Source organism: Oxyura jamaicensis, chromosome 1 (assembly GCF_011077185.1).
Source record: "Oxyura jamaicensis isolate SHBP4307 breed ruddy duck chromosome 1, BPBGC_Ojam_1.0, whole genome shotgun sequence".
Classification (NCBI taxonomy): Eukaryota; Metazoa; Chordata; class Aves; order Anseriformes; family Anatidae; genus Oxyura; species Oxyura jamaicensis.
Genome location: NC_048893.1, coordinates 175,226,887 through 175,243,905, shown reverse-complemented (window position 1 = coordinate 175,243,905; position 17,019 = coordinate 175,226,887). Strand labels below are relative to the sequence as shown.

At 45.9% G+C, this 17,019-nt stretch overlaps 1 protein-coding gene across 7 annotated transcripts in view; it reads right to left on the bottom strand.

Moving 5' to 3' along the window:
* Positions 1–637, bottom strand: part of LRCH1 (leucine rich repeats and calponin homology domain containing 1) — a 120,074-nt gene extending 119,437 nt beyond the window's left edge. For 2 of the 7 annotated variants that reach the window (XR_004749804.1, XR_004749807.1), the window contains exon 1: positions 276–637. Coding sequence is in view for 2 of the 7 variants with exons in the window: in XM_035322887.1 (XP_035178778.1) it covers positions 276–519 (244 nt within the window). In the remaining 5 variants the exon portion in view is untranslated. The remainder of the gene's footprint in view (positions 1–275) is intronic. The other 5 variants (XR_004749818.1, XM_035322887.1, XR_004749811.1 and 2 more) reach the window with 4 other exon arrangements.
* Between the last annotated feature and the right edge of the window lie 16,382 nt (positions 638–17,019).

Below are 17,019 nucleotides of genomic sequence, written 5' to 3'. Positions count from 1 at the left end.
GGGTCCCCCCACCTCATACAGGGTCCCCTCACCTCATACAGGGTCCCCCCACCCCACATAGGGTCCCCTCATGCCGGAGGGGTCCCCCCACCTCATACAGGGTCCCCCCACGTCGGAGGGGTCCCCTCATGCTGGAGGGTTCCCCCCACCTCATATAGGATCCCCTCATGCCGGAGGCTTCCCCCCACTTCATACAGGGTCCCCCCACGTCGGAGGAGTCCCCTCCCCTCGGGGTGCCCCCCCCCTCGCCCCCAGCCCCCCCAGGCCGGCCTCACCTGCCCGCACCGTGTCGCTGAGGTCGTGGCTGAGCGCGGCGGCGCTGCGGGGGAACTCCTTCAGCTTCCTGCCGCTCAGGCTCAGCCCCCCGCGGTGCGCAGCCTCCTCCAGCGCCCGCTCCAGGCCGCGGCTCAGCGGCGCCTGCAGGGCCAGCGACACCCCCCCGGCACCGCCACCACCGCCGCCCCCCGCCGCCAAAACGGCGGCGGGGAAGGGCTGCGGCTCGCCTCCCAGCGTCGCCATCTTCCCCCCGGCCGCTGGGGGTAGCCGAGGGGCCGCCCGAGCTGCCGCCGGCTCCGTGCGCGTTCCTCCCTCACGGCCCTTCCTCCTCCTCCTCCTCCTCCTCCTCCTCCTCCTCCTCCGCCCGCTCGCAGCACTGCCGGCAGGGGGAGGGGCGGCGGCAGCGGCGCGGGCGGGAGGCGGAGGAGAAGGGGCGCGGGCGAGGCGCAGTGCGCATGCTCCGCGTCGGGCTCTCCCCCCTCCCCTCACGGAGCGGGGCGGGGCGCGGCGGCGCCACCTGGCGGCAGTGCCCACACCCTGCACCAGTCAGTGTGCGGGGGGCTGGCACGGGCGTGTGGTTCTGGTGGTGGGTGGAAATGAGGAGGCATTTCTTCTCAGAAAGAGCAGTCGGGCACTGGGACGGGTTGCCCAGCGAGGTGGTGGGGTCACCGTCCCTGGGGGTGTTCGAGGAGAGGTTGGACGTGGTTTAGTGGGTGATATTGATGGTAGGGGGATGGTTGGACCAGATGATCTTGGAGGGCTTTCCCAACCCTAATGGCTCTATGTTTCTATGATTCCACATCTGCATGTGCAAGTCTGCTTGCATGTTCACATGCATTGCATGTACTTGTGCAAACACACTACATGTCCAAGTGCAAGCATGCTGCATGTGCATTCACATGCAAGGGGGAAAGTAAGGGTGAATCCTCCCTTGTTTTTCAGCACTGCACCCCTTCCCCCTTTGGTTTCAGTTAGGATAGAGTTATTTTTTCTCCTAGTAGCTGGTATTACACTGTGTTTGGGATTTAGGATGAGAACAATGTAGATAACACACGGGGTGTTTTAATTGCTGCAGAGCAGTGCTTACACCAAGCCAAGGACTTTGCAGCTCCTCGTTCTGTCCTGCCAGCGGGCAGGCTGGGGGTGCAGCAGGAGCTGGGAGGGGACAGAACCAGGACAGCTGACCCAAACTGGCCAAAAGGATGTCCCATACCATATGGTGTCATGCTGAACAATTAATATGGGGGGGCTGGACAGGGTGGGTGACCACTGCTCAGGGATAGGCTGGGCATTGGTCAGCAGGTGGTGAGAAATTACAGTGTGCATCACTTGTTTTGTACACATTCTTCTTAGTAGTACTACCATCATTATTATTATTTTCCTTCCTTTTCTGTCCTAATAAGCTGTCTTTATCTCAACCCACAAACTTCCACTTTTTTTTTCCCCTGTTCTCTCCCCCATCCCACTGAGGAAGGCAGGAGGGTGAGCTAACAGCTGTGTGGCGCTTAGCTGCCAGCCGGGTTAAACCACAACACCCTTTCAAAAGGAAGCCCCCCACCTGCTCGTCCCCTTCTGCTGGCATCCATCACAGCTAACAGCATCACCTCTATAACTGCATCAGCTCTGCAGCAGTTTGTAGTGGAGTGGGGTGAAACTACTCGGCAGGCACGGAGGCAAGCATGCATATGCTGAGGCAGAGCACGTTTCATTTGAAAATTACAAGCTGCAGCGGCTCTTGCCGCCGGACTGCACAGGCCTTGGGGAGCACCTGCCCTGCAGAAGGAGTTTCTGAAGCCTGCAGCTGCTGCAGGCGCTGCTTCACACCTGTGCGTGGCTCTGGGGCCCAGCCTGCCCCAGAGAGACCCTTCGAGGGGTGATTTGGAGTGACAAACCAAAGCACGAGGCCTCATGCTTCCCCCGCACTCAGAGAGCTCAAAGCTAAAAAGGGACCCATAGATCATCACGTATGACCTGTACTTTACAGGCCATTACGCTTTGCTCAGTTCCCCTGTGCTGTGATTGATGGCTGACGTTAAATTAAAGCTTCCCGGGCTCCAGGAAGTTCAACACTGGGAGCTACAGGGCAAAGGAAGGCAGAATTGCCACAAGGAAACACATCTGAAAAAAACAACAGGAGAAATCTCTGCGCGTTTAGCTGCCACAAAAAGAAAAAGACCTGGTTAAAAATGAGAGAAGGGTACTAGAGGTAGACTGAATAGTATCAAAATATCCATAAAAAGCTTGTTCTTTACATAGGAATGCTCAGATGCAGCTCTTAGTATCAGCATATTTTCATTTTAATTTTATATACATAGCAGAAGTGTTGCAGGCAGCAGCATTTTTAAAGAGGGTTGCCTCACATTAAGAACAGGCCTGTAAGGTTAGATGGGTCGGAAGGGGATTGCTTTACTGGAAGTACTTTTAAACTGCACACAAAATACAGGCCCCAAGCTAAACTCAAATCCAAACTGTTCTTACCCCTGCGATTGCTGGTTCTTCAGGTGTGATGCAGAGATCCTGGGTTTCTGCATGACAAATTCAGTCTCCTACCAGTTCCAGAAAGCTTTGAGTGCACCAGAGAGCAATTCTTGACACCGTTCCTTAAAACAATCTCAAGCTGAAGAGATCTTCCCCAAGGAACACAAGAGCCAGCACTGTCACAGGTATGTCCAGATATCACATTGCTTTTGGCAAAGCTTGGTGGTGGCTTATTATGTTCCCCACAAATTTCCACTAGTCACAGATTGTTTGGGATTTAAAAAGCTTAATTTGTTTTCCTGATGGAAAATGTAAGGAAGCAGCTGAATAGCTACATCTTCTCAGCAATTTACAGAAAAGTGTTGATGAAAAATAGTGTGAGTTGAGTAAGCTGTGAATAAGAGCAACTGCTAGGCTTCCCCTGTAATGGATTTTTTTAATTTTTAATAGAATAAGTACTATATTCTTTTACACATAGAGAAGTCTGAAGTGTTATAGGTTTTATGACACAGCAAATGACCTTGCTGGAGATTTCCTATGTACTAAATCCCTCAACAACATGAAACTTGATTTTGAGACTCGTACTGTCGAGCTAAGCATGCAGACAGTGTATCTGCAGAAATCATCTTCTAGCATCAGCTCTTTACAGTCAGCTCTTTCTGTGGGGTTTAGTAAGCTCAGTCACTGGTGGGATACCACACGCCTTCCTCCCCCACTCCTGGTAAGACAAAGTGACCTGTGGCGCTGATTTTGCTATAAACAAAAAGATTTTTTTTGCTCTGCATTGTCTTCATGCCGTCCTGCTAATCCTGGGTTCTCCCTTAAGACCCCTGACATGGGGACAGCCAGGATATAGGGGCACATGGGGCTGCCCTGCTGCATGGTCTGACAAAGTTTAAGATCCAGGTTCTGCCTTGTAGCAATGTAAGGGCAAACAGCCGTGATGGGGCAGCAAGCTTGTTTTAAAATCCTTTTTACCAGAGCTGCTGAGGTGCAATGCAGGCATGACCTGTGCTGTCAGAGCCTGGAAGTAACACTTTGCAGGCTGCTAACATTAAAGAAGGTCACAAAGGTGATCAGGGGGCTAGGGTACCTCTCCTACAAAGACAGGCTGAGGGAGTTGGGGTTGTTCGGCCTGGAGAAGAGAAGGCTTCAGGGAGACCTTATGGCGGCCTTCCAGTACCTGAAGGGTGCCTACAGGAAAGCTGGGGAGGGACTCTTTGTCAGGGAGTGTAGGGATAGGACAAGGAGGAATGGCTTTAAACTAAAAGAAGAGAGATTTAGGTTAGATGTCAGGAGGAAATTATTCACTCAGAGGGTGATGAAGCACTGGCACAGGTTGCCCAGAGAAGCTGTGGATGCCCCATCCCTGGAGGTGTTCAAGGCCAGGCTGGATGGGGCTTTGGGCAGCCTGGTCTGGTGGGAGATGTCCCTGCCCATGGCAGGGGTTTGGAACTGGGTGATCTTTAAGGTCTCTTCCAACCCAAACCATTCTGTAATTCTATGATTATCAAGATCATGGAGGAAAATAATACAGCACCGAAGCTATATCATCTTCACTCTCTGTGCCTGAGCACTGTGCCAGATCTCAGTCTGTTCCTATAGATACAAAGGATCAGAAATTGGAAACACTTCAGAAAAAGAAAAGATCAGTCACAGAAGCACTGATTTCCTGTTCCCATGCAGATGTCTATTTACAAGGTCTTGCTCTGCACATTGACTTTGGTTGGATCGCAACAGGGGCACAGCCTGATGCAGCAGTGAAGTTGCAGGGATGGCAAGCTGCCGCTGTAGGCAGCCCCTCCATCCTTTGTCCCCACCTATATGGTCTTGCTGTTTCCCATATGACAGTGTTTGTGCTTGTCTGAACCTTCAATGAGCCAGCCAGGAGACTGAGAGCAGCTTAAAAATTAACTCTAGAAGAAAAAGAAATCAATAGGTGCTTTTCAGCAAACACAAGCAAATGTCACAGAGGAGAGGAAGACTGCAGAAGAAAGACTAAATGTGTGTAGCAGAAGAAGATGACTATAGAGGTGACCAATCTGCTAATTGGGTCACACATAGTGGCTGTGACAGGAAAAATCCTGTCAGAGATAAGTGGGAAGTACCACAGCTGAGGCAGGCCATGAGCCTTCGGGACTCAGAGTGAATTTCTCCTCCCTGTGACTCTAAATTGACAGAAAGAAACAAGGCCCACATGGCTTATTAGGATCACAGATGGGCAAAGGCTCATGTGCTGGGATCTCATATCTCATGAGGTAGCCTATGTCAGTAACTTCATGTACAGACGTCTACCTCATGCTCCATGTGCTCTAATATGCTGCTCTAGGGGCCTCAGCGTGGTGTAGCTCCTACACACTCAGGTTACAAGGCTTTCTTCACGTGAACATCCCAGGTGGACAGGCTGTCTGGTGCAGAAGCAACACACAAACATCACAAGACAAGCAGAGTTGGCATCACTCTTCTTGCAAGGCTACCTAGGTTTTGTGTGCCACACAGAAGTCACAGTTAAGAAAAGCCCCATTATACATCCTTTGTAGCATGATTGTAATGGCACCAGTGTGGGAAATCGGTCAGAAAGTATGTGGAATATGTTAGACAGAGATGAAGTAAGAAAAGGAAAATGCAGAACGAGGCAAAAGTCACGTAGCCTGAAGATAAAGGAGGTATAACTGGGAGACTAGAAGGTTAAAAACAACAGGTGCAGTCAGGCCTGTTGCTCATCAGGAGACAGGGCTGCTGTGCGATCGCCTTGTGAACAATAATAATGGCTGACGAGCAAACTTTGCCAAGTTGTGTGATAAAAGCATGTAGATACGCTAAGCCTATATAAGTAGATGGGTTAGACAATAAAGTGCTTCAGCTACACACCAGCCTGGAGTCATGTCGTTCTTTCCCTTCACACCAGGACAAAGAAAATGAAGAGTTGTATCCCAAGAGAAGAAGCATGCAGGGTGAAGCTTCAAGTGGTGCAGATAAAAATCACTCCTTTCAACTGAAGCACAAACTCCTGGTCCTGCTTACAGTATGCCTAAGGCAGATGGTTCATAGCAGACACACCAGCAAGGTGAACAGCCAACCCAGAGCAGGCAATGCACTGCAGTTGCCTTGCAGCAAAGAGGTAGAATGAGGAGATGGTTCATATAAATCCATCTCTATAGCACCTGCGTCAAAATGCTCAGAAAAGGGGGGGAGAGAACAATAAATCGATAAGAGGCAGGAGTTAAGGGCAGTGGTAGCAATGCTGCTATACAGACATGGATGCACCAGGACAGAAACTAGGAGAGATCATGATCAAATTCTCAGCTCTCAGCTAAGAGGCCATGAACACAGACCTAAGGGTAAAATAAAACCAGAATTAATCTGTCTTGGTATCCCTGAAACACTTGTCCTGACTAAACATTTAAAGACAACACAGTAACATGCCTGAACCTGAAATATTAATTGAGTTCAAAGACTACTAGCAGTTGTAAACTTGCAGAGTTTCTTCCAAGTATCCCAGATGACCTTGAAACATGCAGTATCATAGAGAGGTAACTGTGTCTATGCTTACCTTGAATCCACTGCTGAAATACAACTTCAGCAGAGATTCAGTGGAGATTCATGGGACTGTAACCAGGGTGGGAGCCTTGCTCTCAAAATGGGCAGAGACAGTAGCTTGTTGTACCATGATCAATAAAAGAAAGGCATGTCTAGGCTGGGAAAGGAGCAGCTTGCAGGAGTTTGCCTTCACAAAAACATGAAAGAGCTTCTGGTAGGAGAAGAAACCATCCAAGTAAGAAATAACCTGTCTTCTAATAAAAATAGAGGAGACAATTAGTTATTGTCATTAGACAATGAGACAGCATTCACATAAGGATACTTTTGGCAGTCCCACAATGCCTCCAGTGTATGCTGTTGAAATACCACAGTTTATACATCTGTTGCAAGAAAACTATGCAAACCTGATTTCCTACCCACAGCAGACTATTAGCACAGATGCATGGAACTGAAACAGAAATACAGGGTCCTTAGTGTTTTGCGAAATCCAGAAAATTCAAAGAGACAGAAGATGTCAATCAAGCAGATGAACTCCAGTTTCTATGCGGAGCTTAGGAAGCGTCAGGGCACAGAAGCCAGAGATTTTATAAGACATGACTTCATGGTTGTGGGAAAGACGGCAGGTAAAATGCTTCGTGTCCCTGTTAAGAATAGCAGAAACACTGAGACCAAAGACTGCCTGGAAAGTAGTTGTGATATATATGGGGGAAGTGAAGCCTTAAAAGCCAAAAGCAGCAGTAGAAATGAAAGAACAACTCTACCAGAATGCCAGCCCAAGTCTTTTCCCTGCAAACCACACAAACCACCTCACTAGTATAAGCATGTTCTCAAGACACCTGGGAACTCAGTACGAGCCATAAACCAGCACCAGCCCAATGGCTGCAAACCACTCACCTGACTAGAGTCAAGTAACTAATTTTAGTTTACCAGCACTGCATCTGTGCATTTCCCCCACTCAGTCCAACCGTGTTGCTGATACCCAGTCAAATGGCAACAATAAGCTGGAAGGTAAAATTGCAAAGAGGGTGTTCAGATATCTGCCACTGTGGGGGAAAAAAGCATGCATGCAATTCCTGACTGGGGAGTTGTACCCAAGAACACATTAATCACCATTAATGCTTTGATTACACACACAAGTACAGATTTCTGCAGCTACCACCTTTTCTTTATCCAGAAGGTATTTCACCCCTAAGGGACATCTTTGCTTGGACAGGATCCCCAGTATATTCTGCATTTCAAAAGGTATGGGCTGCATGACACATGAAAAACATCCATGTCTGAGACCAGCCTCCAAATCTTTTCTAATTAATATGTGATGCTAGAGGAGCTGATAGAGTCTTGCACATCCTGGGGTGTTCAAATGTAACTTAGATCCCTGTTTGCTTTTTGCTATCCTTCAAGTATTATGGGACAGCTCTTGGAAAATAGCAGCAAAGGATCAGATCAAAGCTTCCAATTTAGCTGCAATTTATGTCCTCACCCCATCCATAAAGATCAAGACATTGAGCAATTCATACCAACCGTCCCAACAACAATAATTTTCACATAACTACAAAGAAATATAACACCTGCTTGTTTATTTGAAAGAAAAACAAAGACTCAGCTTGTTTCGGCGTAAGCCACTAACACATCTAAAATAACTATAATAACCCTTACCAATTAAGCGTATAAGCAATATTTCAGAGGCATTTTTATCCCAGCTAGCTAGAGAATACACTTTGTTTAGAGCAGTCTTCTCATCTTTCAGCACATGACGAAACCTCCATCCTGTCAAGAGTTGCTTAACTTCAGACATCCCCAGTGGAGGTGAAGCCAGAAACACAAACACATTGTGTTGACATGGTGTTTGTCTGCCAGAGGAGGCCAGGATTTCAGACGACCAACAACTATTGAAAGGTTGTTGCCCAGCCCAACAGCCATTCAGTCCCTCCGTGCCTGCATTTGTGTGATGTTTCCCAGCACAGCACCTCGCCACAAAGGTCCTGCACGTCTCCTCCCCGTCCTCTCATCCCAGCTACTGCCTCCATGCCACCTCCAGTGGCTGCTCAGCAATTTGCCTCCCAAAGTCTGTGTCCTCAGCTTGTGAAGCAGATCTCTGGAGACCACCATGGGGTGGGCTGGGGCGCAGACGATACCCTGAGGGGGGACCTGAGGAGAGGAGGTGAGGCCTGCTTTGCTGCTCCATGTGCAGTAAAAGGCACTTGCTGGCAGCACATCACCAGCTTGCAGCATCCAGGTGCTGAGCAGGATCCCTACACGGCAGGCTCTTGCTGCCTTCAAGTGAGGTCTGGGTCTTGCAGTCACAATATGGGGCTGTGAAGTTTCCACTGCTCCAGAAAGTTGAGTGTTGGGTACGCCTGATCGGGCACGTGTGGAGCTGGGCGGGAGCCACACACAGGGCCAGTGCTCAGATAAAAGCTCAGATAAATGCTCAGATAAACCCTGCTAACATGACACCGTCTCAGCCTTTGCCAGAGGAGATGCTCGTTGCAACCAAGGTGACTGATTGTTGTTTAGGGGAAGTTGCTCTTATATTTATTGAAGCAATAAAAATGCTGGAAATCCCCATCAAATAAAGACCTCATTGCACTATGCTGTGCAAAAAAAAAAAAGGCATCTACTGGCCAGAATCTCTTGCATTATAAGTACTGAATCATTTCTCATACCCACAGGCTGACACAATTGGTGACTACAGTGCATACAGCGAAGAGGCATAATATCAAGGAGCACAATGGAAATACTAGATTTTTCTTGGAAGGAAATAGTATGCACTGCTTCTTGTAAGACTGACTGCAAAAGACAGCTCAGAATTTGTTTATGTGGGGTAAATCCAGGCTCTTGCTGGGCAGGCAGCACTTCTTCCTTTATCTTCTCCTCTTTCTCCAGATAAACACGGTAGGACTGGGCAACACATACCCAGCAGGAGAGCTTCCCCTTGCTGGCAGATGGAGATACATCCTGCTCTTTGGCATGGAAAAAAAAGAAGAGAAAAAAAAGGATGATCCAGCAAGCTGCAGAGCTTCACAACCTGCTTGTGATGGAGGCGGTAAGGTACCCATGGAGGGTGGTGCTCTGACCCATTCCTCTGCAGCTTGGCTCCCGGGAGGTGCTATGAGCCCAGCCTTGCTGCAGAAGCTGGTGGGGCTGCAGGGTGCTCACCTCTACACAGAACCTATGCCTAAGGGCATTATATTCTCAGGGTACATCTGTTTAAGGACACCCCCACCCAAACGTCCTTCACTGTTGCCCCCCCATTTTTGTTTGAGCCATCCACCTCGCCTTGTGTCTTCAAGTGCTTCCTTCAAATTAGTGTCTCACACTCTATTTTTAACAATAGGGGATGAAACACCGAAACGGCATGGCTTAGTGAAGCGTACGTGGAGAGAAGGGGAAGGAAAAGCAATTTTCCGCCCATCCCCCTGCCTGTGATCTGTCCCTCTCCGTTAATATGTAAAACACAGAGCAGCCCGTGCTGCCTGCATGACATGCAGCAGATAGAATAGGGATGTTTTTACCAGGTGTTGCCCCTAGCCCTGAATACACTATTATCCCTAAGACACCCAAGCAGTAATGCAGATTGCTACTCCTCAGTTGTTCTAATAAATGGAAGAGAAGGAGCAGAAATCCCTGAGAAAAGGGGATTTCAGGGATCTTGCTACCATTCCCTGAATTCACCTCTGTATATAATGGGAAGGGCATATCGTGTGTCTGTTTCACAGGATGAAAACAGCCAGCAACAAAAATGAAACAAATATTCTTAGTACTCTTAAGAAAATAAGGAGTAAGAAGCAACATGCTACTCAGGGAAGTCATTCAAGGTCTTGCATGACAGAAAGGAGGGGAGGGAGATTGTTTTAATGGAAAAAATGGAAACATAAATTAGAGGTTATAATCAGTGCTTTACTGATTTTTTTTTTCAAACATCCTGCGTTCTCCATGCTTGCGAAGAAGCAATTGATTTTCCAACACATTAAGCTTGGAAATTGTTAGAGTGATTGCAACTGTAATGCAAATACCTTCTGCTCAGAAGAGATTCCCTGCTCTTTAATTAAAGGCAATATTAACGAGGCATGGTTTCACCAACCATTTCAGAAGTTTGTGTTTTGAAGTCATAAATCACCTTTCCTTGTTTATATACAGTAAAGACCAACAGCAAGCTACTCCCACCTTTCATCTCTGGCCACTTATTTGTCCTTCAGGCCAGTAAGTCCTTCGGCACTGGAGCCAGGTTTTCCTAGCACGCTGAGGATACCAGAGTTGTGCCTACTGCTCCTTCCTGTAACAGCCTGGGTAGTTGTGTTCTCATTCTTATTTTTAAAAGCCATTACACAATGTTTTAGCTCTTCAGTCCTGGAACATGTGCAGATGACATGTGCAGGCTGGTGAGGTGCTGCGTTACCTCCTGATGGCTTTAGGATATCTCCAGGCATCCGAGAGGGAAGCAGGCAGCTCACGTGCGTGACCACACATCTCTGGGGTTTTCCTGCCTTTGTGCCAGCAACGAGTTGACTAGGAAATGCTGACTTCCACTTGGGGTCTTTTCAGTCCTCCCCAGCACATTAGAAAGTTGCTGGCTGCTGTTTGCTTTCAAAGCTTTCATTCTGCCCTTGAGCCAGAGGACCACGTCTCTGGGAGTGCACCTTCCTGGGGTGGATGAGTAGTGGACACCAGGAGAACATTGTCCAGCTGAGATGGTCCAGGTGTCATCTTATGTGACATTACATGGTTCCAGACCTCTGTCAGCACACACTGCTTTTGGTCCAGCCCCTGGGTGGGTTTGACTTGCATGAGGCAAAATTCTACACCCCAGTACAACATCCTTGGGATGGATGTGGATGGTGACACACAGAGTACGGCTGCTTTCAGGCACTGCAGTTTGTTAACAATGGGATTCAGAAAGGAGGAAAAACATATAGAAAACTTACAAAATGTCTTTCCTGAGCTGTGTTGGATTTATTTACCTATATGTGTAAGGCACTTATTGTCAGCAACATTGCATGTTTCATTCACAGTACCTGCAAATTGCCCAGTGCCTCACAAGCACACACTGACTTTGGTCAAGCACAGAAATTCTACCAGATAAATGAGTAAGATTGATTGCAAGACAAGTACATATTTAAGGGCTAATTACCAGGTGTGCCTCACATTTGCAACTCAATGGCAATAAAAACTCTGCAAATTGGCTGGTGCTCATGTTTTTAAAAGAACACCATTAAGTCAAAAGTCTTAACGAATCTAAATATATTGCAGCACTTTCACAAGCTAGATATATAAATTCCTCAAGAGTGGAATCAGGCTTGCTTTACAAGAATTCATTTTCATTAATCTCTACTGATGGGTAATAATTATATTTGTAGATGTCAGTTCCTTTGAAGCTCCCTGACATTTTTCTGTCATTTTGCCCACAACTGATGACAGGTTAACAAGCCTATAATTAGTGGATTGTTGCATCCCAGTTCTGTCACATTTTCGTTATTCTTCCAGTCTCATGGAATTTATTGCCAATACCAAGGTGTTTTCTTAACGTCTTTAAATGTGAATGTGTTGAAATTTCTATGCTCTTCTCCTACGAGGCAAATGCAAATCCTGCTCCATTCTGAATAAATATATATATACTTAAATATTTCTGCCTGTTTTGCATCACTGATGCCAGTTTTGCCTGATGTTTCTAATGATCAGGCTGAAACATTGTCATTGCTCCCAAAAATTGCATGTTTTCATATTATCTTTAGCTATCATTTACATTTTATTTTTCTGAAATCTTTACTGACCCATTTTCAACACTTCATAATTTCCTGCTTATATGAATGGTTCTTTCATCTTTATTAATCATATAGAAATGATGTCTTTCCAACAGATGATTTTCTTCTGCCAATGAATCAGGGTCAATGTTAAGCCAAACAGTCCCTCCCCGAGTAAGGAGGAAATTGGACTGTTTTCCATCTATTTTTTTTTTTTCCTACATTTTTCCTCTCATTCACTTTTCTTGTAATTTACCCCCGTTTCAAGAAATTAATTTTCAGGATAACCGATACATGCACTATTGGTGGCCAGTGTGCAGTGCTTGCCCATACTGAATGTAATCAGATCATGATCCTCAGCCCTTAGGCAACTGAAGCTTTCCAGTGTAGCCATTAATTCCTTTTTTATAAACAGAGACTATAAAACCATGCCTGAGCCAACAGCTAAATTAAAGTCACACAGAGGACATTAACTCCAGAAGTTCCTACGTTTGGATTTTGTGGCACAAAGCAGTGTTCTAAAATAATGCTATGGGGGGCGAGGTAGGAGGGTGGAGAAATTATTTCTTTACTTTTCCTTTTTTAAAACCCAGGGCATCCTGCTTCCTTGCACCCGATTTTGCTTTCCCAGGCAAGTGTCGGGACCAAGTTGAGCTGATGGACTCACCACATGACAGAGGTCTGTAGGACATCAGGAGTGCTTGGCAGATGGCTGTCTTCTCAGTGGCCCTGTGGTCCTGGAGAGGACAGGAACCTTTCAGCACCGAGAGTCAAAACTGTTTGTGAACTATACAAGGTCTGCAAACAGTTTTCTTGTATTTCTCCTGATCCATGAGAGCAGCAACACATTTTCATTTCCAGCCCTTAAATTTGAGCTCTTCTGCTCCCAGCCTTCCCATCCAACCTCATCTCTTCCCACTCCTGTCCTGTTGTCCAGCTCCAGCCTCTTGCATTTTCTCACCCATCCCCAAACCCTCATTTCCCCCATTCTCCCCTTCCCCTATCCTTGTCCCAGATGGCTCACATGTGTCTATAAGCACGATCTCCTGACTTTTCTGTGATTAAACCAAGCAACTTCTCCCTTCTCACTACCACTGGCCAGAAAAAGAGGGGCATGGAGAGGCCATGAAAGATGGGATTCGAGGCCATGGTGGCCTGGAGTTGCAATTGCACAGTCCACAGCAGATAGGCTCCCCAAGGTATTTAGCTCACAGCTGCAGCAGAGATCTACAGAGCATGTACAAATTGCATTCTTTTCCCCTGGAAGTTCTATAACTTGGCCATATTTGGGTTCATTTTTCTAGAGATACAAAATACACAAAAGTCATCTATTGTTAAGTTTCATGTTCCTTCTATAAAGCACAGGGGCCAACCAGAGTTCCCAAATGAAAGACAGAAATTAACACCATCAAAACAATACATTTTTCCTAGCCACATTCTTGGAAGTGACTGAACTGTTTCATTTATGCACTTAACTTTCAGCTAAATGAGCAGATGCCCAGCAGGGAAATTCTCATTCCCAATTGTTACAATTTTTGTTATAAAGTTCTAAGCAACGGAGAACGGGAGCTCATCATGGAAAGCATTGGACAAACAATAGACAGTGCCTCTATTAATACAAATCTTTTTATTTTTAGATTTCCTATAAAATCTTTTTTTAAGTATGCAAAGGATTTGTTTTACTTCTAATTTCCACTGCTTTTACATGGGGCCTTTGACTGAAAGCTCTGGGGAATCTATGAGAGCTAACAGCACCAATAAAATGCAAAACAACTGCTGAGATGAATACAAGCTGAGGAGTTTTTGGAAGCAGCTTTTTAATAACAAAGAGGATGTTATGAAATTAGACTTACTCTTTAAAAAAAGTGTTTTAAGAAAAGATAATAGGCACCTAAAAGCTAAGGGAAGTAAAACCTCATTGCCTTTCAGTTGGGTCTATATATCACTCCCCACCATGGTAACTGAGAATCTATTTTAACGCACGGAAGAAAATGCATAACAATGAGAATACTGTAAAGATACGAACCAAACGAGCAAACAGGGAATAAGGAATTATAAGAGAAACCTGTAGAAATTACCAACCTGGGACAAAGCATTGTACCCTAAGACTTATATTAATTACACAGATGGACAGAAATCCAGCAGTGAGAAGAGAAGGGATGGGAAGCTCACTTTCTGTGTTCCAGTAATCACTAAATAATAGAGCATTAAGTCGCAACAGATGTGCACCAGTACAGCTCTCTCAAGCTGGACTCCTTCAGCCTGTTGAGAATTGCACCAGTCAATTGCAGCCCTGGCCTTGTTTTGTGCAAGCTGAGTACAAGTGGCTTTTTATTTTTATTTTATTTATTTGCAGACCCCTTCTTTCCCAAAACCTAAACAACAGTAATAAGAAAATTCACACAATACCTTTTCTCCTCTTAGAAGCCCAGTTACTCTTCCAGAAGAGCACAGGTACTTTTAGCAGATTATTTCAGTATGAAAATATGAAGGTGGGCTACTAATCAAGCTCTGTTGTGTTTTTGTTATTGTTTTTCTGAAAAGGGCTGGATAAACTCTTGGAAAAGAAATCCATCCATGGTTAGGAAATGTATATTTATTAAAAAGTTATTATGCATGTAATGTATAGGACCTTCCCTCTCAGGAAGTCTCTGATGGGAAATAGCCATAAGGCTACTGGGGAGAAGTATCCTTTACGTTTGCCCTGTTCTTACATTCTCTCCTAGGCATCTGCTGACAGATATTGGTGGAGATGTGACAGTGACCCAGACAGACCTGAGGTCTAACCTAGTTAAGGCCAATATGCTGTTCTGATCAGAGCTGGAAAACAATAATCTCTCGCTAAGCAGCAGCCTTGCAGCAAGGGTCTCCTCCACACATCAGATACCAGCAGTAAGCAACGAGCCTTGCCCGTGTGTGTCCAAAGCACCTTGGTCTCCTAAGCAAGGAGTTGTAAAGGTTTCAGAGATATTTGCCTGTGTGCACAGTTGTATTTCCACTATGTTTTACTGGGGACCAGAATAAAGGCTGATTCTGACGTTTGTTTGTTGTCATTGTTGTAGATTTGCAACCCTGTATTAGTCAGGGCTCTTTGTTTCCTTCCATGGTCTGAGCCATGAGCAAACATAGATCTAGATTATAAATTTAAAATTATCCCATTCTGTACATGTTGTTGTGTCTTCCTTGTAAAATTGCTTCCTAGATGAAATATAGATCCAGGATTAGAGCTGAAAAATCTTCTCAGGCAGACACAATCTGAAGAATACTTATCAGGTTCCTCTTGTCCTGATTTTACTTACTATATTTACATACCCTATGTATAAGTACGTATATCTACCTACCTAACAGCTATCTTTTTGCCTTTACCTTACACTGTAACATCTGAGCTCTTGACACCAACCCAGTGAGGATGAGAAATCTGATTTTACAGACTGGAATCTGAAAGAGCTAGACCAAGATACTGCAATCAGAGGCCGTAAACAGGGATTAGGCAACCATTTCTCTATTTAGTTTAATTTGTCCTGCAATGACTTGCCTGAAGTGGTTGGAACCCAGCTCTGTGATGTCCCACCCTGATGCTGACCAGTGACACCCTGACACTGCATTTCCACATTGACAGTGCCTGAGCGTGCTCAGCTTCACCAATGTCTGGGGAGAAATCTCTTGTGAAAGAGTGTTGATTTGTCAAAACCAAAAACTTTTCCTTGGGAAAGAAATAAAAAAGGAGTGTGGCAAGAAGAAAATTTACAGTCTGAAGTGCTTCAGAGCAGCTGGACCAAAGTGGTTGAAGACTCAACTTGGAACAACAGTCACGACTCCACTGTGCTTGAATCAAAAGCAAGAAATTGAGCTCTTCCTCCCACATCACAGGTGAGAGGAGGCCCTCTGTTGATGAACATCCTCTATAGATATAGGTACATTAGAAAGTAACTTATCTCCTTCAAGGAGTGAGAAAACTCTTCCCTGCCTGACTCCAGTACGGCGCTCAGTAGGTGCTGCAGATCCCACTTACAGATCAAAGGCATTTGGCTTGGGCCAACTGCTACCATCGGCGGGTGGCTGCAGGCATCTGTGCTATTCTTAGCAGTTCAACACTTCTGTTCAAGGTCAGGCCAGGGCATCTGCATTACGTGCATGGCTCTGAATGCAGTGCAGGCGTGTGCTCCAAAAGCAGGTCATAGTGAGATGGTGAAAGCTAAATTGTATTCCAATTATGCTCAGGATCTAATTTGTTGAACTAAGACTTTCAGTGCACTTTGACACTTAAAATTAGACCATTTAAACTTCAGTAGGAAGCACTCAAGTATAATATCAAAGACTAATTCAAAAAGATTTGTGCAGGTGTCCCTGCCTGAGCAGAAGGGAAGGACCAGACCTTCAGAGGTCCCACAGAAACTACTTTTAGGAAACCATTCAATCAAGCTATTAGTGAAGTCATTGTTAAGAAGTATACTTTGAGGCCAGGTTTCCAGTTTGAAAAATAAAAACCAGCAGCAAGTCTTCAGCAGTAGCTTGTTTCACTGAATCTCTAAAGAGATCAGCACCCTTGCAGGGCCAGTGCTTACCAGGATTGCAAGACACCTCCTGGTGTCAGGCAGTGCCCTCACTACCTGACAGCCCAGCGCCACAGGGATGCAGCAGTCCACAGCATCCCTCCCTGCAATAGCAACGCCATTGCATTTCTGCTGCCTTCTTGCTGGAGCTCCAGAGGCTTCCCAACAGCGCTGATATCCATGAGCTGAACACTGAATGCTGAGCAGGGCATTTAACACAGCAGAACTGCAGGGCACAGTTTATAACATACAAGCAGGCAGACATCTACAGCCAGCATTTCAGCTCTGAGTCATTACTGCCAAAACACATGGAAACAATGTTCAACATTTGCATTCCCATAATATTTGATTTCACCGTCTGGGCCTTTTATCAGCAATGTAGATAATGAATACAGATAGATTCGGAACAATAGAAGCGTGAGCCTGGGTAC